The 24635-nt window shown below is 41.0% G+C and overlaps 1 protein-coding gene across 3 annotated transcripts; it reads right to left on the bottom strand.

The window, feature by feature from the left end:
- Nucleotides 1–1046: 1046 nt before the first annotated feature.
- On the bottom strand, nt 1047–22263 carry brsk1b (BR serine/threonine kinase 1b). Of its 3 annotated transcripts, none has more exons than XM_046415995.1 (20): nt 20805–22263; nt 20310–20404; nt 16937–17022; nt 16476–16616; nt 15949–16065; nt 15356–15389; nt 14936–15004; nt 13588–13734; nt 10817–10848; nt 10309–10473; nt 8719–8816; nt 8341–8491; nt 8110–8170; nt 6159–6435; nt 5227–5275; nt 4315–4438; nt 4091–4192; nt 3778–3886; nt 3124–3213; nt 1047–2987 (listed from the first exon to the last, which is right to left on the bottom strand). In XM_046415995.1, the coding sequence occupies exons 1-20, from the start codon at nt 20890–20892 to the stop codon at nt 2764–2766; spliced, it is 2259 nt and encodes a 752-aa protein (XP_046271951.1). In that variant the 5' UTR covers nt 20893–22263; the 3' UTR covers nt 1047–2763. The 3 variants fall into 3 exon arrangements, with proteins under 3 accessions (XP_046271951.1, XP_046271950.1, XP_046271952.1); XM_046415994.1 differs by having other exon boundaries at nt 6159–6771; nt 20805–22260; XM_046415996.1 differs by lacking the exons at nt 16937–17022; nt 20805–22263 and having other exon boundaries at nt 6159–6771.
- Nucleotides 22264–24635: the final 2372 nt, after the last annotated feature.

The following is a 24635-nucleotide window of genomic DNA, read 5'->3' as shown; positions in this document are numbered from 1 at the left end:
CACTACACTGGTGAGAACACACTTCTAATTTGAAAGGCGCACATGTGTGTCTTACACGCACACGCAAACGTCTTTGAATTAATTGTGTAAAATTTCAACAGCTAAAAACACAATATAAAGATGAACAGTATTTTTGTGGCATCACTTTTTAGAATTAAAGAAAAAGGAGAGAAGTTGTTTTTCAGTTTCTCTCAGGGAAGGCTGGTTTGCCGTGCAATGACATCTTGAAAGTGGTCTTCACCCATCTCCTGCTTTTTAAAAAAGAATTACACTGTCAATAAATACGCGGAAAATAAATACATAGATAAATAAATACAATTTCAATAAACACATGAGCAAAAATATCTTCACACTCGCAAGAATTTCAAAAAGGTTTTGACATTCACATGATTGGCGCTGCCCTCTTTTTTGCTGGTGGCAAACATTAAAAAAAAATTAAAAAGAGGAAAGACCAGAGCGCAGTTAAAGAAAAAAATATGGAAAAAAAAATACACAAGCAAAACTTCATTCTTTATGTGTGGCTTCATTTTTCCATTCCCTCCCTCCAGGCAGAATTTTTATGACGAGTGACACACCTCAGTCCTTTCTTTCTTGCCTTCATGTTTTTCTTCTTGTAAAAAGGCAATTTTTATTCATCTCCATCTTTCCTCTCAGAGAAGCAGAAAGAAAGGAGGCTTTTGTTGGGGTGCTTTGAATCACCATGCATCATTCTGCATCTATTGTCAAAGGAACATAGGCAGGGTTTCAGTTGCGTAATTGTGGGTCTAAAAAGCTTAAATACTTGGCAGTCCTGCTTGACCACCTCTTTATTTTAATTCCACACTTCTATCATCATCCATTTTCAATTACTTAATTTAGAGGACTTAAATTCTCTTCTCATTTAGGATAGATGAGGACTTTTTTGAGTCCATCATACAATATTCATACACCCATATGTACACTTAAAGGGTTACTAGTCACTACAATCATCCTTCCTGTCCACACTGGCTGTGAAGTGATCCCTTCCAATGACTCCATTATTAGAGACAGGAAACAAAAACACAGTTCAGCTTAAGCAAATATTAGGAAACAGTCTGAGTTAGTAGTCTTATTTTGCCAAATTAAATGGGTATTTTTGTCCTGGCTGTTGTAGGACCAGGCAGTATAACAAGCAGCACAATCAGAAAAAGACAACCATGCCAGCCTGGAAGTCGTAATTCTGATTTAGACATATCAGCAATTTCTGACAGTACCAGTAACTCAAACTTGCTAAAAGGAGCTAAGGAACTGGTAGACAAGAGTGGGCTTATTATTTTTAGGTGGTTACAGCCAATCAGCTGTCAAAACAGCTGTAGCCAGTTGCTATAGCATACCACTTAAGCATGTTGAGAAATCCAAAGTTTGACAGGCCTTAGCTTTTAGGCTAACTCAGACTGCTGAGGCCTCTTATTAGCCTCAGCTGAACCAATGCACAGACAGTGAATTTTGTCCTTTACAATTGAGTTGTACTTGGAGGGATTGTTTCACAGTCAGCATATATAAAGCGACTACAGCAAACTATAACTCCTTCTATGTATATATGGCGTATGAATATTATATGGGAAATAGACTGGGAAAAAAACCCACACCTTCACTGTCATCTTTATGTTAGGTTAAGTTTTTGGCTACTGGATTTTCTTTCGTCCTTTGTTTGCGAACAAATAGATACCTGTTGCTAACTATCCTGTTTTGTCTCCATCTAGCTCCCTCTCATCTAGCAAGAGTTTTCACTTATGAAACATTCTACCTGTGGTGTGACTAGTGTCCACAAAATGGGGCTAAATCTAACTAGCTATCCACTTTTTCTCCTCCATTAAAGGCAATATGGTATCATAGCTTTTTCAGTAAGAGTAATTCAGAAGTAACTGTGGGACTTTATGTTGCTCATACACACACGGAAAATTTCTTTCTTCTATGTCTTTGTCGTATTTTGATATTCACCTAAACCAGATCCATTGTTTCATTTGTTTTTTCCTCTGCTCTCAAACTCCTTGATTGTTAAAGTACAAATTAAGGTTATAAATTATTGAGAAATAATATCCACTTCAACAATCAAGTCTAAATCAAGACTCCTCCTATATGTCTTGTTCCTTTCTCAAAAGACAACCTCATTTTGTAGCTTTGTTTGAGAATATTTGTCTTTAATTAGGAAGTGGGGGGAGGAGAGGAGAGTGGGCTTCCTGTCATGAGACTGTATCATTTGGTTTGGTCAGGTGGTGTTGAGGGGACTTGATGATCAGATGATGGTGTTGGTCAGTATCTTCCTGTGCCATTATGACTGACTGAGGGGAAGTTTCCTGTTGGATTTGAACCACGTGTTGAATGTGACTGGTCGGTGAAAAGGGTATGTGCTTTCTTGATTCGTCGGATCAGGTGAACTGTGTGTTACCCTGGCTGTGGACTTTTCCTGTAACTCTCTGGTAAGGTGGGAGTTTTTTGGGCATCCAGTTTTGGGACTCGTCCCTCCGGGGTGAAGCTGCCCTTGAAGGCTGACTAGAGATCAGGTTAAACCGCCTCCACCACCACCAGAAGTGTATGTTTTTGCTAAAACCAGCCATTTCTCTGTCATTTCCCCAGATCAGCTTCAAGGAAAAACCTCCCCCTACTACATCCCATTACTTTGAAATGGTAGGAGGCAAGGCAGGAAGTAAGAAAGCAGGGAAGGAAAGAATGTGGGAAGGATTGAGGGAAGGAAGAGAAAAAGGCCAGGCAGATGACCCTCGCCTCTCTTCCACAACATTCTTTTCATGGATGAGACTGCATCCCATTGGACGATGAGAGGAGTCTGGTCTTGTCTTTCCCTGACCCTCGCCTTTGTAGGACGGTCCCGCTGCTGCTCCCGCTTCCGCCCTGCCCATCTGGCGTACGCTCCTTCTCTGCCCGCTCCCGCTCGGATCCACTTTCGGAACGCCTAGAATTCTGACGCTGAGGTGTGCTGGGTTGGCGGGAAAGCTGACCATTTTTCTCATCTGAGGTAAAATCAGGGAGAGAGGAAGTGAAACAAACAACTGGTACATATTGAGTGTGGGATCCCATAATCGGGATCAAAATACTGGATTATATAATGTAAATCATTTAATCTGTGTCTGTATGAGTGTTACTTACCAGCCAGTGCCTGCACAGAAGGCTGATCATGAGTACTCAGGAGCTGAGCCTGAATGGTTTCCACCACTCTCTTGAATCTGCGACTGGGACCTGAGAGGGGAAAGGATCAACTCATCACCCATTTCTTATGTTGTCCTAGCTGAGAGAGCATTTTTTCAAATGCTAAAGTGTGAAAATTAAAAGTCAGTTTCAGTTACACAAACACAAGTATAGCCTCAAGGATGTAAACTGAAAATACATGCAAACACAGAAATAAACATGAATTTCAAGACCAGAGTCGGCACTTTTAGCCTCTTGTAGTCTACCATCTGACTGAACCTGGATTGAATTTATACACAGTTCAGTAGTTCATACTTTTAGCTTCATATTCCACATATTCTGGGATCTTTTTAATAAGGAAAGTTGGGATTGTTACTAAATCTACAGCAACCTCTTTCAGGGGCAACATACAATAAATGACTTAAATCTTACCTTTTCTTAATTGCAGTACATTAGAATGTAAAAACATTAGTGTTATTATATGTGGTCTGTGCAGTAAATGGGCCTGAATTGATCATCAAACATTCGCTTGGTTGAACAATCCGACTTTGTGTAAACATGTTTTAATGTGCCCCACCAGCTGGTACTTCACTAGTACGAAACACACCCTCCTACCTGTTATTAGAGTGAAGGTGACGCTGTAGATGCCCATCTCTCTCCTTCCTTCCCTCTCTGCTCGTTCCCTCTCTCGCTCACTGTCTCCCTCAGAAAAAGCAATGTCCACCTATGGCATCAAAGAACCATGTACCATTGATTTCATGATGAGCCACACTGTATGCCAATATTAGACGTAAATTTTGTATCTGCATGACTGAATCTTTATGTGTAGGATCAGTTCATTTAATTACAAAAATTCAGACTGCAGAAGAGGTAATAATAATGATGATAATGACGATAATAATAATAATAATAATAATAATAATAATACTTGGAACTTGACAGGCTTCTGGAAGACAGAGGGGCCACCGGAGGACTTGTACTCTGCCCGGAAACTGTTCTGAGACACCACACTGTGGCTGAGTGAGGGGATCTGGAGGGGCAAAAGAGAAGGGTGATGCTCAGTAAAAAAAATAAATGCCTTTAACACCACAAATGGTATCGTATAGTAATGTTGGGATTTGTCTAGACTTATTTAAGCTTGATTATACTCACAGAGAGAAAGGCGTGGACGATGTCAGCCTTGATAGAGCTGAGTGGCTTGTCTCGAATCAAAACAAAGATCTGTTCCTCTTTCTCCAGGCTGATGAAGTTACCAAACCAGGACCTCTTAGCTAGTCTGCAAATAAACAAGAGTTTGATATGCAACAGATCAGCCCCATTCACACGTTTCACAAAAGTATTATTGAGCAAGTATACTAAATATTCAGGTTGGATGTGTTATTTTTAACTGGCCCATACTGACTGATCTAGTCAGAGACACTCAAATCAGGGACTATTTATAGCCTTTTAGTCATACGCAGCAATAACAATAACATGCAGCATCTGAGAACTCATTCCCCTGAGTGTAGGATTTAGTGGCAACAAGTGGTAAGGTTGCAAATTGCAACCAACTGAACACCCCTCCCTTCACCCTCCTGTTTCAAGCATTTAGGAGAACATACAGTGGCCATGAAACTCATGAAAAATGTGAAAGACCCTCTCTAGAGCCAGTGTTTGGTTTGTCCTTTCTGGGCTGTTGTAGAAAACTGATTGTGCAACATGGTGGAAAATTCAAAGGTTACAAAAAAAAAAAAATACCCACAACAATTCTTAGTTTCAAGTGGTTATATGCTATATTATATCTCATTTCTGTAAATAGATCCTCCGACATCCTACACACCGGACCTTTAACAAACACATACATTAATATTTAATTGTTAAAACCTACATAATTCCACCAGAGGCAGACGGAGTTCATCCTACAGCTAGGATCATGAAAAGAAAACAATTAACTCTCTGGGAAAAAGGAAATTCAAAAAACAAAAATCATCAAATTGAAACTAAATATTGTTCTTTGCTTTACAACGAACTTTAGATTTTCAGTTGCACTTAAATTAAGACAAACTGAGACGTGTATGGACTTACTCTGGACTGGACTCTGGAGTTAAACTGGACATGTCCTCTGAAGTGGGGACTTAAAAAGAACAGAAAAAGAGAGAACAAGAAAGAAAGAGAGAGAGAGAGAGAGAGAGAGAGAGGAAGAAAAAGGGCAGTGAATCTTGATGACAGGGCCTAATTTAATTGCCCTAATTACAGATTATCACAGAATCAGACATTACTCAACACAGCCGCAGGCTGCAGTCTGGGGCTGTGTTTCTTGGTAATAATAGATTCTATCTCTGATGCTTTGATTGTTTAAGCTGTTAACAGGGCATCATGTTAACACTGATGTAGAAAAATGTTACTTCATCCTGCAGCTGTAAATCAAATTTTCAGGATGTATTCACTCAACCAATCAGGTGGAGATGATTCACACCATCATTATTTCCCGTCTTTCGTCTCACATTTCCACCCTAGTTCAGAAAGCTCAGAAATGGTTGCTTTCATTAAGGAAAATTAAGAAGGCAAAGTTTGGGTCGAGTTCTTGTTAACCTTTGCAGAGGAGTTATTGGGAATGGACTGGACTGGAAACATCACAAACTGGCATGGCTCACACATGGCCCAGGGCTGGAAGGTTCTGCAGTGTGTGATTAAAACTGCACAGAACATGACTGGTACCAATCTACTGCGCATCAGTGATATTGGTGAGGTGGGGTTTCATCTGCACAGTGCCCAAAGGATACTAAAAGACAGCACCCACGACCAGCCCCAGCCTGCTCATTCTGCTGCCGTTTAGGAAGAGAAGATACAGAAGTGTCTGCTGTGGTACCACCAGACTACAGAGCAGCTTCTTTCCTGACCGTGAAACTCATCCTTCACACATCAACACAAACATTTTTCTTGTGTTTCATGAAATGGCTACAGTTTCCATTCTGATGTACAACCCCAAATAAAGTAACCTTTAACCTTTCACTCACCTTGTAGTTTGCGCCGATGGAAGCGTGGCGAGCCCAGAAGGTTGTTTTTGAATGAGTTGAGCCTTGTTCTCCAGTGGGCAGAGCTCGAGGCGGCCAAACTGCCACTGCCACCCGGGCTGGAGGGCGGGGTCAGCGACAGTGACGCCCCGCCAGTTCCGTCTGCTCTGGAAGAAGAAGACGAGGAGGAGGAGGAGGGAGGGGTGGTGGAGGAAGGGTGCTGGATTTGGTGCACAGGTGTGCCCAGCGGAGTGGGCAGCGGTGAGCCCTGCGGCGTGACCTGTGACACAGGAGGAGGGGTGGCAGAGGAGTTAGAGGACGAGTGGACATTCTTGGACTTGAATACAGATGGAGAAGGGAAGTTGAAGAAACGTGGAATGGGGGAGAGGAGTGGGGAGGGAGATGGAGAAGGGGAGCGTGGAGTCTGAAGAGGGAGGGACTTCATAGAGTGGAGCTGGGGCCGCTCAGTGGGGCCCTTTGAAGGAAGGGTTTGGGTTTTTGGATCAGGCGCCGGGCGGGTAGGCCGAGAGGTGGTTGCACTTCCTGGTTTGGGGTCTTTGGAAGAGGAAGTGGAGGTGGGGGTGACTTCTGATTGGTTGAAAGTGAAGACCGGACTCTGATGGGCAGACAGAGAGAAATGAGGAGAAGGAGGGAAAGAGGCATGGACAGATGAGAGAAGGCAATGGTCATGGATTATGATTCATGGGAGCAATTCTTCAACAAACCTCAGTCAGAAGCCCCAAACGGAAGACAGATTTGGTGATCCCTACTCTTGGGTATAGGTATCTGTGTTTTTATGTGTGTGTTTCAGTCCCTTTCTGTCCGTGTCAAAATGTACACACAGACTTTCGTAAGAGGCAGAGTGATGTGTGTATGAAAGGGGAATGCGTACGACTGACAATGTGACAGCATGATGGAAAGGCAAGGCTGGTGTTGACTGAGTAAGAGTTATCGGAGAAAACACAGCAGCACAGGAAATTTGGTTTTGTGCTTTTGATGGCCAGAGCTGATATTTATATATTGCAGCTGCTGATAATAAATAGATGTTTACTGCATGCATATGCTGGGTGTTCAATAGGAAACAACTGGGAAGACAGATCTGGCAACTGATATATTTGACATCTAAAACTGTTTCTAGTCTACAGCACTGCAGAGGCAATGACTGATAGACTGAGAGATTGCAACCGCATCAAACACTATGTTGTCTGTAGGAACTTGTATAAATATCACATTAGATTGTCTTTCAGTAACATGCGGCAACAAGCCCACTGGTCCCTAATGAAGAGGTAAATGTTCAGTTTCAAGACTTATTTTGTACTGTAGTTGTATTATCCAAACATGAAGAAACATATTAGGGACTATTTTCAGCTGCGGATTAATTCACATTTTCTAGATTAGTAATTACCACAACAGAGCAGTGTACGTGGGATTGATTTAAATTAAATCACTCTGGAAAATAAAATGGAGCCCTATAGTACGATCAGTCTGTTGCTGGTTTTAGTCTTATAATTAAATTTTACACAAAGCTGGTCATTAAAACAAAAAAAAACATGCTAAAAACAATAGTGAACTGGGAAAACTGTGTACATTAATGTGGCTTTCTGTGACAATCTCCGACTTTCATGAGTGTAATCATTCAGTCAGAATATGTGACAGCACATTTTGCAGACCAGGTTGGGATAGTTACAGGCACACGTGTGAAATTATGTTTTAGCGAAAGCAGGTGTCTGACAATTACAACAGCTACAAATTCAAAAAAATTTGCCAGATAAGGATGGTTAATTCAAAGTTTGTCTTTGTGTCTCCACACAGCCTGTCAAACACCATTTCTTCCTATGATTATTACTAGGGCAGCTTGGTCAGAGGCCACAAATGGTACAAATGGTATATGTAAACAGATAGTTCAACATACCACAGTTAAACAGAGTAATATGGAACAGAATGAAGTTCCTACCCTGGGACTGCTGAGAGGACTGGAGGACAGACCTGTGGACGCTCCGCTGACTGAACGAGACCTTTTGAAAACAGCAATAAACAAGACGCAGGTTCGTCATCAAGACGACTGGGATTTTCAGGGGCAATAAAACAAAAGATATTCTGTTCTTAGGTGATCTTATTGAACTTTGTGTAGTCCACTATTTCCATCAATTAAAAATCAACTCTCATGTCAGTGCTTGTTTAGTACCTCTGGCTGTGTGCATTAGTGTCAAGGGCCCTGCGAGGTGGGGTGGGAGACCCCTGTTCTGTAACACTGAGGACCTCCAGGCTCTTCCTCTCTGGACGACAGCGGCCATGACGCGTCAGCATGGGGGAGTCCACACGCTTCCTGGGTGGGTCTTGGAGAACAAAAATTTAAGTTACAAAAATTAACTTATTTTACAATGATAAATGATTTATTTATTTATTTATTTTCACATTTTTAAAATGTCCCTCTGAAATCTAGATATTTTTGTGTTACGTTTGCAATGGTAAAAACATAGTTCAGTGGGCAGATAACATCACCCAAGCTTTTGTCTTGCTGTTCTTAGTTAGACAGTCAAAGGGTAAGAGTAAGTGTTCTCACCGATGTCATTTCTGGGCGGCAAATCCTCATCTTCACAGCTAGGGTATCTCTCCTTCCTGTCCAACAGGAGGAAATAGATCATCTTCTCTTGGTTCTCTCTGCAGAAAAGGATCCAGAGAGACATAGAAACCAGAAGTCAGAAAAAGAGGAGACCGGCAAAGATGGAGAACACATGGAAACAGATGAAAAACAGATGTCAGGGTGATCACAGATCTCTTGCCAACTACAGCTGGAATCATCCTGGACCTTCACATTGATAACTAGTGGTTCAGTCACAGCACAGCACTCTGTACTGAACCGTAAAAGAAGCTGGTGTTGTGAAATTTTGCACGTGTAGCACAAGTATAACCTGACTAAAAAAAAAAAAAAGTGTCTTAAGCCTTATATACATGGTGTCTTGATGTTCTGGTGACCTTTAAAAATAAAGTTATAGCTCTCTCCCCATTCATAGGGGACTGGTCACATTAGCTCCTTGGGGCGTTGCCAAGATGGTTGCTGGGTGGCAATACTTGCTACAAGTACTTTGGTAGTATTTGATAAATTGTCGTTGATGAATGCAGCGCAAGACAAATGTAATGCTGGCCTTTTTGCTTTTGGACTGGTAGTTGTAGCTAAGTTGTCAACTCGCTCACTGCATCTTCTGACATTGTCTTTTCTGGTTCCAAATCCTTTTGCGAGTTTACAAATACACATGTACAGCTGGAGGGGTGGGTTAAGGCATGATGTGGACTACAGGGGCCCCAGGTGACAAAAATCCACGTTCTTGCAGGTCACCACAACTGTAGCACACTTGTAGCAAACCTTTTAAAATTATTTAATGTTAAGCCACTTGGGGTAAGCGCAACCAACTCTACTGTCACCTTATAAGTTACATGTAAGCAAACTTATTTACACATTCAGCAAACGTGCAAAAACATTCATTTAGAGTCGTATTTCTGGCTACCTGACTCACACTCACTCTCCTTTTAGCTCTGTTTTTGGTATCTACTATATCTTTAAGGAAAGAGGAGATCGGTATTTAGCTCTTTATCAGCTAAATGCTCCTCTATGTTCACCAGCCAGTTGGAATTTAATGTGAATATTGGCTTGTCTTGTTGAAGAGGACTGCACTGCCTTATGGGTAGTGAGAAGCTTGATGTGGGGGTGGCGGGTGGGGGGCTCACAAGGGATTGGTGAGAAGGGAGATAAAAGAGACATTGTTGATAATGTTGCTCTTGGCTCTTGTTCCTGCCATGCCAGGCAGATTAATGATGTAAGTAATTGACTGGCCGCAAGAAAAGACAATGAGACAAAGAGACAGAGAGAAAACTGAAAATTAACTACACACACAATTACTTTTTTCAAGCATGCATGCAAGCACACCTGCTAGTTGTATATGGGCCTCTGTGAGATTTGTTCAATGCTTTCAATGATTGTATATGTATATGCCTAGGTATGAACAACTGCAGTCTTGTCAATTAATATTTATCACACAGTTAGAAATATAGTAGATATATAAAACTGTTTTGGGGCTCTTTCACTTTCACTTTCACAATGATTTGTTGCACATCAGTTCAACATGGAAATATTTGATGTGTTATATTTACTCACTCCTCACTTGTAAGGTCCTGTGTGAGTTTGACCCGGTCTCTGAAGCACCCTAAGGAGTACATGCTTTCCAGGACATCAGGGTCCAGCTCTGATAAAGACACAATCCTCCTCAGACACACCCGTCGAGGGGGCGGCTGCTCTGGGCAAGGCTCATTACGACCACCCCTGATGGGAAATAGTCAGTGTGAGAAATTAGAAACATTAGAAACACCTGAAAGATTACAGCAAGCATTGAAAGCCAATGAGGTTCAACATGACACAGGTTTAATGTCAAATGAGACAGTACATTTCACAGTCTAATATTATGGTGCAGTAATAATTATCAATTCTTAACAAAAGTAAGGCAGAGATAGAAAAAGAATTTAATTCTTGCTTTGAAACTGTTGGAATTTTATAACAGTACTGGTAGCTGGAGCTGCCAGTTATGAAATATGAATTGGGCGGAATAGTGCTGGCTTTAAGGGAACTGGGCAAATGCAAAGGAAGTGACAAAAATTAATGTACTTACTGGTACCAGGAGTGTTTCTGTATTGCTTCTAGCTGTAATCAATAAAAAGAGGAGACAATGTTGATCCAAACATCTCTTCCCATTTTTACAACTGATATAACCCTATATAGAGCATGCATCTGCTGTCTAACTAAACACTGGGCCTCTCTAATAAAAAAAAGGACTCAGACTGGATTTTTTTTACTATGGGAGCCTAAAGGCACCAAGTCAGCACTGATACAATAATAACACTAAATTTAGTTGCTTTCTGCAGGAATTCAGGAATCAGCCTGTCTCTCAATTTTCTCTATGTCCCTCAGGGATCAATAAAGTATTCTGATTCCGATTCCCACACACCTTGCTTTTTGTTTATCACCGCTTTTTAACATGCCAACACTATGACTCTATGGACAGTTAGTCCATCACTTGGCTCTGACTGAAATACATCAACAAATGAATGAATTGCTACAAACTTTGGTCCAGACACTGATGATTCCCTTGTTTAATACTTTTTCATCTAGCGCCATCATCAGGTAGAAATATCATTTTATCCAGTTCTTTGGTTTACGACCACATACCTTCAAAATGAATGACAATCCTATATCCATTAATGCAATTTCAGTGGTAGTTGTGTTCTAATTTGCAATGTTTAGTTTGCTAATGTGTTAAAATAAGATGGCAAAACAATAAACATTACACCTGATAAACATAAGTAGTACTGTACTGTACTGTCAATGTCAGCATGCTGTTGTTAGCATTTAGCTCAAGTAAAGCCTCACACAGCCTCTAGCATGGTTGTAAAGTTTCCCTGCAGTCCTAAATCCCCTTGTACATTACATACTCCGTACAAGTCCTCTCTCTGCATTAGGACTGCATACAGTGGTAGCCACCGCATCAATACTGCAAAGTATCTCTTGGGGTTGGAGTAATGGGGCAGCTGCAGCTCTGCAAGCATATAAAAAGTCAAAAGTGGGCCTGCTGTGAACACCGTATTTGTACATCTGCAGAGAGGAAACCAGCAAGCAGCTGCATGCGCTGAAAGCTTTGCATTTGTTAACCTGCTTATAAAGTACTGTATGGAGCACTCTCCAACAGTTCCATTTCCTAACTGATGTGAATATGATGAAAATGTTTAATTTCCAAACGTTCTCCTTGCTATCTATCCATATGCTTTTAGACAGAAATTTGTGTCCTCACTTGGTGGGTGGTTTCCATGGAGGCAGCTAGCAGATAGAGAGACAGTCTGACCTGGTTTCAGGCTCCATTAATCAACAGCTCATCAGATGAAACCACAGCTTTGATTAAATCTGCTCTGTTGTAGATGAATGACTAACTGACCCGACTTATTCTCTTCTGTCTTTATTTTACAGCTTGCAGCAAACTCATTTCCACCTGACATTCCTACATTATCCCCGCTTCTCTTTATAGTGTAGAGGAATTTCCCAAAGCAGTCCAAAGCACTCAATGACCCTCTTCTCTCAATCTAGCTCTGAATTTCCAGTCTCTTTTCAAGCTTTGCTTTCAGGAGAGAAAGCTGGTTTCCCCATCATTTTTAGTCACTGCTGACGTCACATGATTAATTTTTGTACAAACATCCATATATATGCATCATTCCACATATTGGTTCTAATGAGTCTCGCCTTTGAACAAACTGCTAACTTTTAAGAGGACAGAAATAAAGACCCAGGGTAGTCCTGTCATGGTTCACTCTGTTCCTGCCTCTGAGCAATACCTTAGTTCATTCCACCTTGCTCATCGCCCTCCCCCACCCCCCCGGTAAGGTCTTGTGTCAGGGTCAATTTCTGTCACATCTTGAAGTAATGCCTGGGGCTGAGTCTTTTCTTTTCCTTCCTTTCCTCCCTCCTAAATGCCTAGTTCATGCTTGTGCTGTAGAAACTGATGGTGCAATGTGGTGCAACAACCGACTCTTTGTCAAGGCTCGACTGCCTTTGTTACTGTTGCTGTCGCTCATTAAGCTTTCACTTCATGCAGTTTAGAATGGTAAATTTGCATTGTTTGATCAAAATTATTGGTACTTTTTCAAACAATGGGTCCTTCATTTCAAAGAGATGCAGTCAAAATTTCTATTTGGCAACCAATGATTTTGCTTGCCACAACACAACTGTCTTGTCTTGTCAGCTTCTGTGATTTGGTCACATATGTGACTTTTTTTCTCTGAAGTTTAGCTGTATATTCGCAGAAAACACAATTTAACGCCTGTTTCCACACAGTGAGGAAACTATACAGCTGATATTTGTAAATGAGGCTTCTTTTTTTACGTGTAGCGTATAACACCACAAACTATTTTAATTAAATCCTCATTGGCACTGGAAGTCTGCTAGTTAGCCAGATATGCTAACATTTGCAGCCACATATAAGCACACTGTGTAATCCATTCCTTGCACTTGTGCTCTTGTGTTTTTGGTTTTGGAAAGGCCTCTAAAGCTCCCTCACACTGCTTCAATCCAAAGCTCGGCAGGCCTTCCAATTGCTAAGCTATGATTGGACAAGTTGTGGTTCAGTGGAGGAATTTAGCACACTGTCAGTCACATTCATCAAAGTCACAATTATGGCTGGCTGGACTTCTAGGTCCTCTGTGATGTGAGCAAAGAGACACACCCTCAGTAAATATACTTTGGGACTTGCTTCATCACTTTAACAGTATATATTCTTCAAGTCTTCCTATGTCACACTTTGTGCCACTACAGTGTAATTCAAAATACTAGTGTTTACGCTTAATAAGGTTTCTTTTTCCTTTCTCTACATTAGCCCAATGGTCCTTCCCTCCTCACCGTGAGTCTCTTGTCAGCATTGACTTCTATCATTCCTTTAAGCAAAGACTGGCAGTCGGGAGGTATAAAATGAGGCATGTGGAATACCCCACTCTTCACTTTCTCTAGAAGCTGCCGCAGGTTATCATGGTCAAAGGGCAAGGCACCCTGGGAAGGGAAGGAAGAAGAGAAGAGAGACAGCAAAAAAAAGTTCAATTATGATAAGAGACGGAAACGAGCAAGACGATAGAAGAAGACAACTTCAAACTGTACTGACAAGGTGATGACGTGCAGGTGGAAAAGCTTAGGTGAAGGGAATAAGGTGATGAAACCAGAGAACCAAAAAAAAAAAAGCTGAAAGAGCTCTTTGGCTGGGGAAACAAAGGCAACGGAGCAGGACTAACGAGGTTGATGCAGGGCAGGTGTGCATTAAAAACAGCTCTGGAAGGCAGGAGAGTGAAGGAGGGAGACCACACCCACACAGAGAGACAGAGGAGCACTGGGGAACACAGGAGAACACACAACACAAAGGAAACCACAGCAGACATGGCTACAAAAGTAGAACCATGGAGTTTGTTTTCTCACACTCAATGTAAAATTCAACATTTTGGCCACTTATTTGTTTTGCACCATGAGGAGCTGGTTAGTTTAGTTTAGTTTAGCATAGAGACTCAAAACTCTATGCTAAGTGCGAAATAGCTTTTCCAGCACTGTCGAAACGTAACAAAGACCATCTACCAGCATCCATAAAATTCATCTGTGCAATAACTTAAATAACACTTCACAGGTAGTTCTAGTTTGCATTTATGGATTAAACAAGACATAATATGTTAATTAGGAAGCTTTAGTGGCAGGTGCATGTTACTTTTGTCAAACTATTCCTTTGGAGGTGTGCTGTGAGGTTTTTTTTTTTTGCAGAGGAATACAGTTGTATCTTTGTGATATGTTTCTAACAAAAAATATACTGCTTGTATATTCAAGGCCTCATAAATCTTTACATATTTACATCCGTGTTTGCAGTCTTTTTCTTTCCTGTTTTTTTCTACATCTCTTGGCAGGTTACATTCATGTACTGCCCTTCACTTGAAAAGTGTAAAGCTGTCAACAGCTGTGTATCATGTCAATCATACTTGTGCATCCTTCTACACTACTGGTAGAAGACAAGATACAAACAAAATGGTGACCAACTCATCACAACATTGCTTTGGACTGCCACCAGAGGTCAGAAACTTCACAGTATACCTTTAATATTTATCAATGCGATCATTATTCTGCATGAGTTGAATAGTGTGAATCAAAGGGTAGAGAGAAAAATAAGAAGAGAGAGAAAAGAAAAGAATGGGTTAAAAAATAAGAAGAATCCTCTTACCACAAGGAGAGCAAAGAGGATGACACCACAACTCCAAACATCTGCCCTGCGACCGTCATACTTCTCCCCCTGAAACCGAAATTCAAGAGCAGAATATTAGGGTATTGTGCATTACACACACACGGTCTTACTTGTTTTACACCTTTCCTCACTTACACTTTTCAAGTACATTGACTTCCATTCATTTCTGGAGGCTTAGCCCCCAGCTAACCATAACAATAAATATTTTTTGCCTAAACCTTACCCTTACCTTTACCGAACCCTAACCTCAGCCTGACCTTAAAGCAAGGCTTCACCCTAATATTTAATGATTTATGCTCACAATGTGAGTGTGTGAACAGATCTTTGTCCCCACAACTACTGGAATATGCACACACACACACACACACACACACACACACTGAGTAGAAACTAACTTACCCTTATGACCTCTGGGCAAGCATAATGTGGTGATCTATAAATAAAGAAGACAAAAAAATCACTGAATGGTTTAAACTGGACACAAATATAGAGTTCGGGTGTATACATTCATATAAAAGAACACTTCTGCATGAATGTACAAAAACTGAGAATACTTGCTCTTTTGGAATAGACTGAATAAGGTGAATCCAGGTGAAACCTACAATCCCATTCTAAATTTATCTGTCAAATCCATGTTCCTCCTGATGGGCAGGCGGTTCAAAAATGTTTAAGCTTTTAATGAACAAAGCCATCGATTATGTAAAAAGAAGCGAGTGGAATTTAATAATGCTCCAGACACTCCTGTATACCACCATAATTTCTCAACAGTTTAAATCTAGTCATTTAAGTACTAATATCAGAAATTAACATAGGAACAGAATTATAAAGAAGAAAGAAATACATTTTAGGAGCATAAATGTATTTTTTTCATTTACAATACAGAAGTGCAGTAAGAAAAGGTAAAGATGACATTTAAACAGGCAGATGACCTAGGAGTTTTAGTCACACATATAAATAAAAGCTTATTTTAAACCATCTAATACAGCACTCACCCACAACTGGTTTCCAACAGGCTGTCGCCGACTTGGAGTGAGGCCATGCCAAAGTCTGCTATCCTGATATTATTCTTCTCATCAAGGAGAAGATTCTCTGGCTTCAGGTCTCTGTGACTGGACACACAAACACACACACACACACACACACTCAGTGACAGAACTTAAATGTTTTTTGAGAACATAAACAGCAAGTAAAGCTAAACTAATCTTGTTTCGTGCACTTTGTTGACTTCCATATGACATGTCAACATTTATGCCCCATGGAGTTCTACTGTTTGTTAAAGCATGGTGATCTTAAACACAAAGCAGTCGTGTGTCTGTCTTGTTTCTAATGCGGGACAGGGCTAAATATTTTATTTTTCAGAATGGATTTTGCAATTCTCTATGGAAAACTTCTATGCGAAAAATGTGTGGGGATGCGTGCTTTCATTGGTCTACAGACAAGTATGAGATGTAAGTTAACAAATCCCTCAGATAATGTCAGGTAGGCTGAAAATATATACGTTATATAATAAATCACAGACCATATGGAGTGACTGTGACAGAAGTCAAGGGCAGAAATTATTTGTCTGAAGAATTTCCTGGCCTCTTTGGGGGTCAGCCTGCCCTTCTTCACCAGGTAGTCAAATAACTCTCCACCGGACACATGCTCCAACACCAGGTACCTGGGACAAAGACCAGAGAGGTCAGAAAGATCGAAACAGGTGAGGAATTATAACAAAGGTATGCAACAAAAACATTAAAAACTGCCATCAAAATCCATGCACACAAATCATGGCTGCCTCTTCCATACACACAAACTCAAACCCACACTCACAACCCTATATGTCCTGTATGTCATGCGGCTATTTATCTCAGTCGTCCTACAGAACATTTTTTTTTCCATCTCAGACTCAAGGTTGTTTTTGCACTGGCAGAGATCCAGAGGAAGAGAGGGAAGATAAGAAAAAGTCAGTGGAAAGGAGAAAGATAAAGAGATACTCACAGGTATTTGTTATTTTCATAGACGTCATGCAGCTTCAGAACGTGAGGATGCTCTATTAGTTTAAGAATAGCTATTTCTCTCTCCACCTGGATAGACAGAGGGAGGGGGAGATGTGGAAAAAAGGTTAAGAGAGCAGGAGAGAGGAGAAGCGAGGTTAAAAATCATAGAGAATGAAATGTCAGAAGGATGAGAAAGGCAGAGAGAGGGAGAAGGCGAGCGTAAAAGCAGTGAGGACAAACGCGAAGCAGAAGGTGACAGTACTCAATGTTATTATATATTCTGAAATATTCATTTCAAGGCAGAGAAAAGTCATTGAAGTTGCACTAACAACAGGGGTTACATTATAGAGAGAGAGGTGGCAGGATAATCATGAAGTCATTTGCCAGGATTAAGTATGTTTTTGAAAGTACAAAAAATAAAGGGACAAGGAAAGGAAGGCTCAAATATTAGAAATTCTGACTGAAAAACACTATATAGACAAAAGTATTAAAATTGAGCTGTTTTTCAGGGGTGGGCTGGACCTCTCATTTCCAGTGAAGGGAAAGCTTAATGCTTCAGCATCTTGGACAATGCTATGCTTCCAACTTTGTGGCAGCAGTTTGGTGAGGCCCTTTTCTGTTCCAGCATGACTGTGGCCCAGTGCACAAAGCAAAGTCCATAAAGACATGGCTGGAGTTTGGTGTGGAAGAACCTGACTGGTCCACACAGAGCCCTGACCTCAACTCCATCCAATACCTTTGTGATGAACTGGAACAGAAATTGTGAGCCAGGCCTTTTCATCCAACATCAGCTGACCTCACTGTTGCTGTGCTGCATGAATGTGCAAAAATTCCAAGAGAAACACAACCAAATGTTGTGGAAAACCTACCCAGAAGACTAGAAGCTGTTAAAGCCGCAACGCTGTCTATGTATTTAGAATGTGATGTCATTAAAATCCCTGTTTATGTAATGTTCAGGTTGCGCAGTGCTTTTGTCTATATAGAATACATGCTGTGTTGTCAATTTCTCTTGTCAAAGCTAAAGTGCATGTCATGCCCTGTGCCGTAAGCTAGTTCAGACTTTAACCCTACATGTATGTAAAGCTGCACTATTCAATGTTTTTGTGTCATAGTGACAACCCTACAGAGGATTATCACTAACTCTGCAGTTCCCCTCAGCTATACTCACAGTTTGAATGTCTTTCAGTTCATTGCCTTGGTTTTATGACCAGGAACTTTTCGGATTTGATTCACTCTTTCATCTCCCTCATTTTCAGCAGCAGACACACAGAGACCCATAGAGCAGATCTGTTACTTAGTCAACTTATCAGGTGACATGAGCTGTTAACATGAGTATCATGTTAACAGCTTGTTGTGCTGCCACAAGGTGGCGAAAAAAAATCGATTAATGCAGGTTTAAAGTTATGACACATGGACAACACCTGGTCTACTGATTAAGCTATATTATAATAGCCAAAGCAAGCACTTCTACAAGTCCCCTATATGATGTCATGTCTCTGACTAATCTGGGCTAATGATCAGCTTTTATAATGCACAAAAAATGTTTCTTGTTTCTACTAAAGTGCTACCTTTGCAAAAACAATCTGATTCAGCAGTGCGAATTAAGGAAAGCTAGGATGATATTTAACAAAGTCTTCTGAGTATTCAGTTCTATCTTTGTGTTTCACTGGACAGTGTTTTGTGGCTGAACTGCAGTGGATGGATAGCCTCAGGTTAGCTTTGGCTAGCTGTGAACGAGGGCTGTCAATTTTGTCCCTCTCTTCATGCCTTGTATGGAGAGAAGTATTATGACAAATGACCCTTTGACCTACATATGATCCTGTGGGTGTTCTGTTCAGTTGGACTTGAAAGTATGCAAACCTGTTCTTTAAAAAGAGTGAACGAAGTTTACTGGATCTCATTTCAGCACCAGCAGCTCTATATGACCTAATAAACAGTCTCACACTTGGTACAGAATGAGGCACAATATTGGCTTGCTGCCCACATAGTTGGATTGATTATTGGATGGTACATTCATGTCATTCTCATTGTGATTTAAGGTCTTTCAAGGCCTTTGGACTTGCATACTGGTAAGAATTTGGCATTATGATATATATATACATATATCAAGATAGAATTTAACTGTAAGGAAGGCGATACTGTTTCATAGGCCGGTGCTCTTTATGCCAGCGATATATGTTTACTTCTTCTCATCTAAGTGGTCTCACTGCAATTATTAATTAAGACTCAAAAAATGTTCCTGATACATGATCACGACTGTATCAATATTTTTGTACAGCCTTTGTCTGAAAAGGTTCTGATGAATCCCTTCACGGGGGCCAATTTCAGGGTCCATCAGCAGCTACTTGAAAAAGTCCAGTGCACATCTGTGCATGAGTAAGGTAGTGTGATGATCATCTATCAGAGGTCACTTTATTAAACACACCTGGACAGTCTAATGCAATACAACAGTCCTGCCATGATGGCTAGCTTGTGAATTTGAAAGCTAGCAGACAGCGACATAGTAATGTGGTTACTGACAGTTAACACATGGAGCAGACAATGAGCAGCAGTCCAAAGCAATACTGTATAAGCCAGAGGACTGGGTGGCATTTGCAGGGGATGAAGGGTAGCTTTTTGTCTTTGGTGCAAAAGATGTTTATTTCTGCACTGATTGGCTATTGCCACAGGACTGTTTGCCATCTGGATGAAGAAAGAAATTATCGAAAACACAAACTTTTTAGATACTCATGCCAGAAGCATGGCCCTCTATCTGTGTCTGATCTCATAAAGAACAAGACCTTCCAGCTCTTTATAGATTCTATTCAAATATGAAGACATATTCTTGAATTTCCCTCAGGATCAATAAAGTATCTATCTATCTATCTATCTATCTATCTATCTATCTATCTATTCGTACCACATAAACCATATGAAACCACAGTAAAGCGCTTCCTTGTGTTTTTTCAAAGTTTTTCCTGTACAACCTGCTGTAAGTTAGAGAGAAATTGCTTAAAGCTGCAAGTAATCAGCCTAATCAGAAACACCAACCAAAAGCTATTTCAATTTTATTTTCATTCCGGTGTGTTTCAGCTGCAGTAGCTTCCATCAGAGGACTTATAATTAGCAGAATGAAATCATCCCTATTGTTCGGTATAAAGAAGCAGTGCCCACGCACTCAGCTGCTCCAAGTTACAACACACAGACAGGCTTTTCTTGACAAAAATGTAGACTCAGTCTCTGTTGCTATTTCTGCAGGTTGGGTTGTGCAAACTTAGGATTTGAGCTGTATAGCCACCACAATCACAGCCATACTATAGGCACAAGGCATACAGCACACAGATAGAGAGATAAACATAAGAATGAGTGCATGAGGTACATTATAGGTACTGCACCTTCATCAGCACTGATTCTGAGAGCTTCTCTCTGTTGACAATCTTTATGGCCACCTTCTGCCCTGTTATACAGTGGACACCCAGCTTCACCAGTCCTGAGAGACACATAGAGAGAGGAAGAAAATGTTTGAGTATCAGAAATCATCATGCAGTGTGAAAGCAGGAAGGAGGGAACGTCATAAATAATTCAAAAAGCTTTAGAGACATTGTCACAAACATTGACCAAACTCAGCTCCCAGAAAGACTCTTTGGAAGAGAGGCCCACTGTGATATCTTCACCCTCCCCACACATGAAAGCAATGCCTGGTGAATTTTAGGAGATGGTCTAAGAGTAGCAGAATAAAACCATGGATAATAAGAGGACTTACAGAAGGAATAGAGATTAAGTCGTGAGATCTGTATATGGTCATTCAAAATTCTAAAATCAGCTGATCCACCTTGCAGACGTCCTATTTGCCTCGTTACATGACACAAGGTAATTCTGGTGGCTCCTACCTGTCTGTCCCTTCCCGAGGGTCTTCTCCAGCCGGTAAGGCCCCACATACTGGCTGGACTGGCCCACCGTCAGCTCCTTGCTGCTCATCCTTTCCCGAGATGAAATTCTATTCCTGATATAAGGCAGATCAAGATAGCGGTCGCTCCTGCTCCGTGCGTAATGCCGTAAAGCACATCACAGGCGGCGGAGAGGAGAGGTACGGAGGACTGGTCGTGATCTAAAGCCGGGCCCTGCAGGCTACTCCCATGCACTTGTTTGTCATGCGGTCCAGTTCCTAGTTTCCACTCTATAAGGCCTAGAATAAAGTATCTCCCAGTCTCGGGTTGTGTCCCTTTTACTACGGCGCAGAAAGCAGCATCATTCAGAAGGCAGGTAGAAACGATCAAAAGAAGAGGACGTGTGAGGTTTGACCGGTGCCAGTGATAACGTGTCACATCAAACCCACTCCCCCATTGCTATAAATAACAGTAGTTTAAAGCTGATTGATCCCGTATAGCTTATTCAGCTGGCCAAAAGTGGAGCAGAGGAGACAGATCTCATCCAGACCTGGGCAGGAAGGCTACATTTGCCACAGATTGATTTCTGTAAGAGCAGAGTCTCAAATATCCCAAGTCAGAATGCCCTGATTGAATCCAGTCTCTGATCGATATCAGGGACCCCTCTCGTCGCTGCTGGTACCGTCTAAAAATGTTTTCATAAACCTTCCAAGCCCAAACATTCCCGTTTCTTCTCAAACCAGGCCTCGTTTGGTCAGGATCTGTGCAGATGCGGCGTTGCCCAGATAATAATCTATTATCACAACAGCATCAGCAAGAAGAATGGGTTTTCCAATATCCGGTGCACACTTTGGCTCACCCCTCCCCGGCCCTGCATCAGGAAATAGAGGAAGAGGGGGGGCATCAAAAAGGCAACCAGCCTTCGGCAGACCGAGCGAGGCGGGCGAAATGCGTCCTCGGTCGGGACAGCTTCAGCGGAGACAGGTGCGCTCGGTGTGCCGGAGGAGGAGGATCAGTGCTCGGCCCGGCGATTAATACTGTTTCTAGAAACAACAAGCATCCTCAGCTGGCCTGGTGGTAGCCGACTCCCCGTCTCTCCTCCCCGCGCTCCCTCTTCCTCCCTCCCTCTCTTCCTCTCTGTCTCTCTTTCTCTCTCCCTGGCCGGCTATGCTCATGATATCATCGCATCTCGCTCAGCCGGCGCCAAGCTGTTGAATCCCCTCAGGACTGACAACAAAAAATAAAATAAATAAATAAAAAATAAATAAAAATCCAACAGAAAAATCGCCTTGCAGGCAATAATTTTTCAGAAGTTTCTCCCATCCACAGCAGCAGTGTCCATCATTCACGGGATGATCTCCTCCACTCCGCTGCTGCCCGTAATATCCTCGTTTCCCTTTCTCTTTTTTTCCACACCTCTCACACACCCCTCCTCCTCCTCCTCCTCCTCCTGCTGCTGCTGCTTCTGTCTGGCTTCCTTCATCGGTCAGCATCAGCATCCGGGTTCCGCTTTTCCCTCCCCACCCCGCCTCTCTTTGACTCTCTCGCCTCCACCCTGTTTTACTACAGCAAAGTTCCACATCATGTGATTGGCTGCAACAGCAGAAAGACATGAGGAGACCAAGAACACCAAAACAGCACGTGGTCCATGTCAGCAGCCCGTTTCAGAGATGAATAGAGGAATTATAGTTTCATATATGAAGACAAAAACATGAGTAGGAGTGTTACAGAAATATGTCACATTTTACTATGAGGAAACTAAATATATTCTTCAGCAATGCATGACTCATGATAAATTTAATGCATCTTTTCATACAGGATGTATCATGAATTACTTTCGCCCGTGATGTGATTATAGTACACTTTTGATAAATCAGCTAATGAATTGAACTTCACTACTTACTTCCACTGGTATGCCAGATGCAAACACGATGGTGCAGAGGTGAATTAGGAAATGAACCTGAACAAATATGAGGATATTGTTATGATTTTGCAACAAGGCTAAAAACGTCATCATTACATACTCAGACACAGAGTCATTAAAGACACTTGACAAAGCAAGCTCTACTCAATGTATTACTTCTTGTAGGAGCTTTGACCATATGGTACAGTCTTTACCCACATATGCAGTTTGCTGAATTGTCATAGATGTACCTTACTGTACGCAGTATGCACTTTCAACCATCTGTAGTGGGGCTGTTTCTGGATCTGGTTGATCATGACCTGCTCAGCTACAAACAGGAGTTCCTTAAGGCTCCGTATTGGGCCTGTTGCTGTTTATTTTAGTACAAAATGGCAGAAAAGGGAAAAAAAAAAACTGCAATTACACCCAAAAAAAGTGTAAGCTTTGCTGAGTTTAAGGAAGCTTGAAGAAGTCCTTAATTTTGTACAGTTTTAGGTAGAGTTTGACATTTTTGAACTATGTATAATTTATTTTATATTGTAACTCCCAAACATTTAATTTTATTCAGTCTTTTTCAACACCCCCTTTAAGTTTGCTTTGTTGTATGATTACAACAAAAAAGATAAAAACAACTTTTTTTTTAAGTTCCTTGACCACAGCATCCAAAATTGATCACACAGTAAAATAAATCTATATCATCCTATATCATCTGTAAATCAAATAAATATTGCTGCTGTGGGATACCTTTTGTACATTATATAAATTGATACTCTGTAATGTTTGTTATTTACCAGTATCCATCCACAGGTTGCCAACCTTAGCCAACATTAGCCACCATCAGCTACTGGTCATACCAAGTAATACTGTGGCAGCCAAACCTCTGATTATATTGACTTAAAGAAGGATGTGTTTTATTATTATTTTTACTGAAGTGATAACATTGAAAGCAACAGAGCAAGCAAGCAATTAAATTAAGCAGCTTCAATTAAAACACTGTTTGGAAATTCATTCCATTGATTATACAGTAGGCTATATACTATGATAACAACATTTGATTTTGTTTTTTGTGTGCTAAATTCTCTTTTCATAAAATGTAGAGGAAATCCAGATTAAAAATTTGCTGAACAGCCACTGTCCACCGCTGACCTGTGGGATACATCATAATGTTCACTTGGACAACCACTGTGTCAGTGTGTGCTGTGAGTAAGGTTCACATCGTGATATCTGTATGACGCTGACTCCCAATTCTTAATCCCTTTTAATCTTAATCTCTTGATGCAGTCAGGCTGATGTATTTTCGATTATCTAATGGTGTCGTGAGTGTGGGTCAGTGTGTAAATCCATGCCTGGAGTTTATCTCTGTGCCATAGATGGTTTCCTGCATGAACAAGTCAAAATGAGAGAAGTCCTGGTATATAAATTTAAATAAATTTAGTTGTGTCACAGAAATTTTGTCTCGTCGACTATGATGCACATTCACCTCCTCAATCCATACGTGCCCTACAATCAGAAATGTTTCTCAGAACATCACAGTTTAAATAAAAGATGTGATGTGATGTCTTACAGAACAAACTCTGAAGCATGCTGTAACAGAAACATGCTGAAATCTCACCCTAAAAAAAAAGTTTTCCACTAACTGCAAGGGCATTTTCTAACCATAGGGTGGTGCTGTTGTGCTATTACATGAGCTATCATTTCCTGTCACTGTGTAATTGTATTTTTTTTTTTCTGTTCATGATCTGCCATTGAAGCACAGATAAGCATCATGGTATACCAATTTAGCAGTACATCAAGGTTTGAGTCATTATCTTAAAACAAATATGCAAATTGTTAAATAACTCCAGTTCTACATGCCCAAAGACATTCGTAAATCATAACACTGTAAGGAAATGGTATTGGGTGATGGGGAATTTCAGTTTATTAAATTGATT

The sequence above is a fragment of the Scatophagus argus genome, chromosome 16 (assembly GCF_020382885.2).
Source record: "Scatophagus argus isolate fScaArg1 chromosome 16, fScaArg1.pri, whole genome shotgun sequence".
Taxonomy (NCBI): Eukaryota; Metazoa; Chordata; class Actinopteri; family Scatophagidae; genus Scatophagus; species Scatophagus argus.
The sequence above is the reverse complement of the archived record's forward strand: the minus strand, read 5'-3'. Positions and strand labels throughout refer to the sequence as shown.

Coding starts and splice junctions, on each gene's coding strand:
- brsk1b (XM_046415994.1), bottom strand. CDS start 20,892: ATGAGCAGCAAGGAGCTGACGGTGGGCCAGTCCAGCCAGTATGTGGGG. Junction 20,405..20,804: donor CCTCGGGAAGGGACAGACAG/GTAGGAGCCACC, acceptor TGTGTCTCTCAG/GACTGGTGAAGCTGGGTGTC. Junction 15,390..15,948: donor CTGTTGGAAACCAGTTGTGG/GTGAGTGCTGTA, acceptor CTTTATTTATAG/ATCACCACATTATGCTTGCC.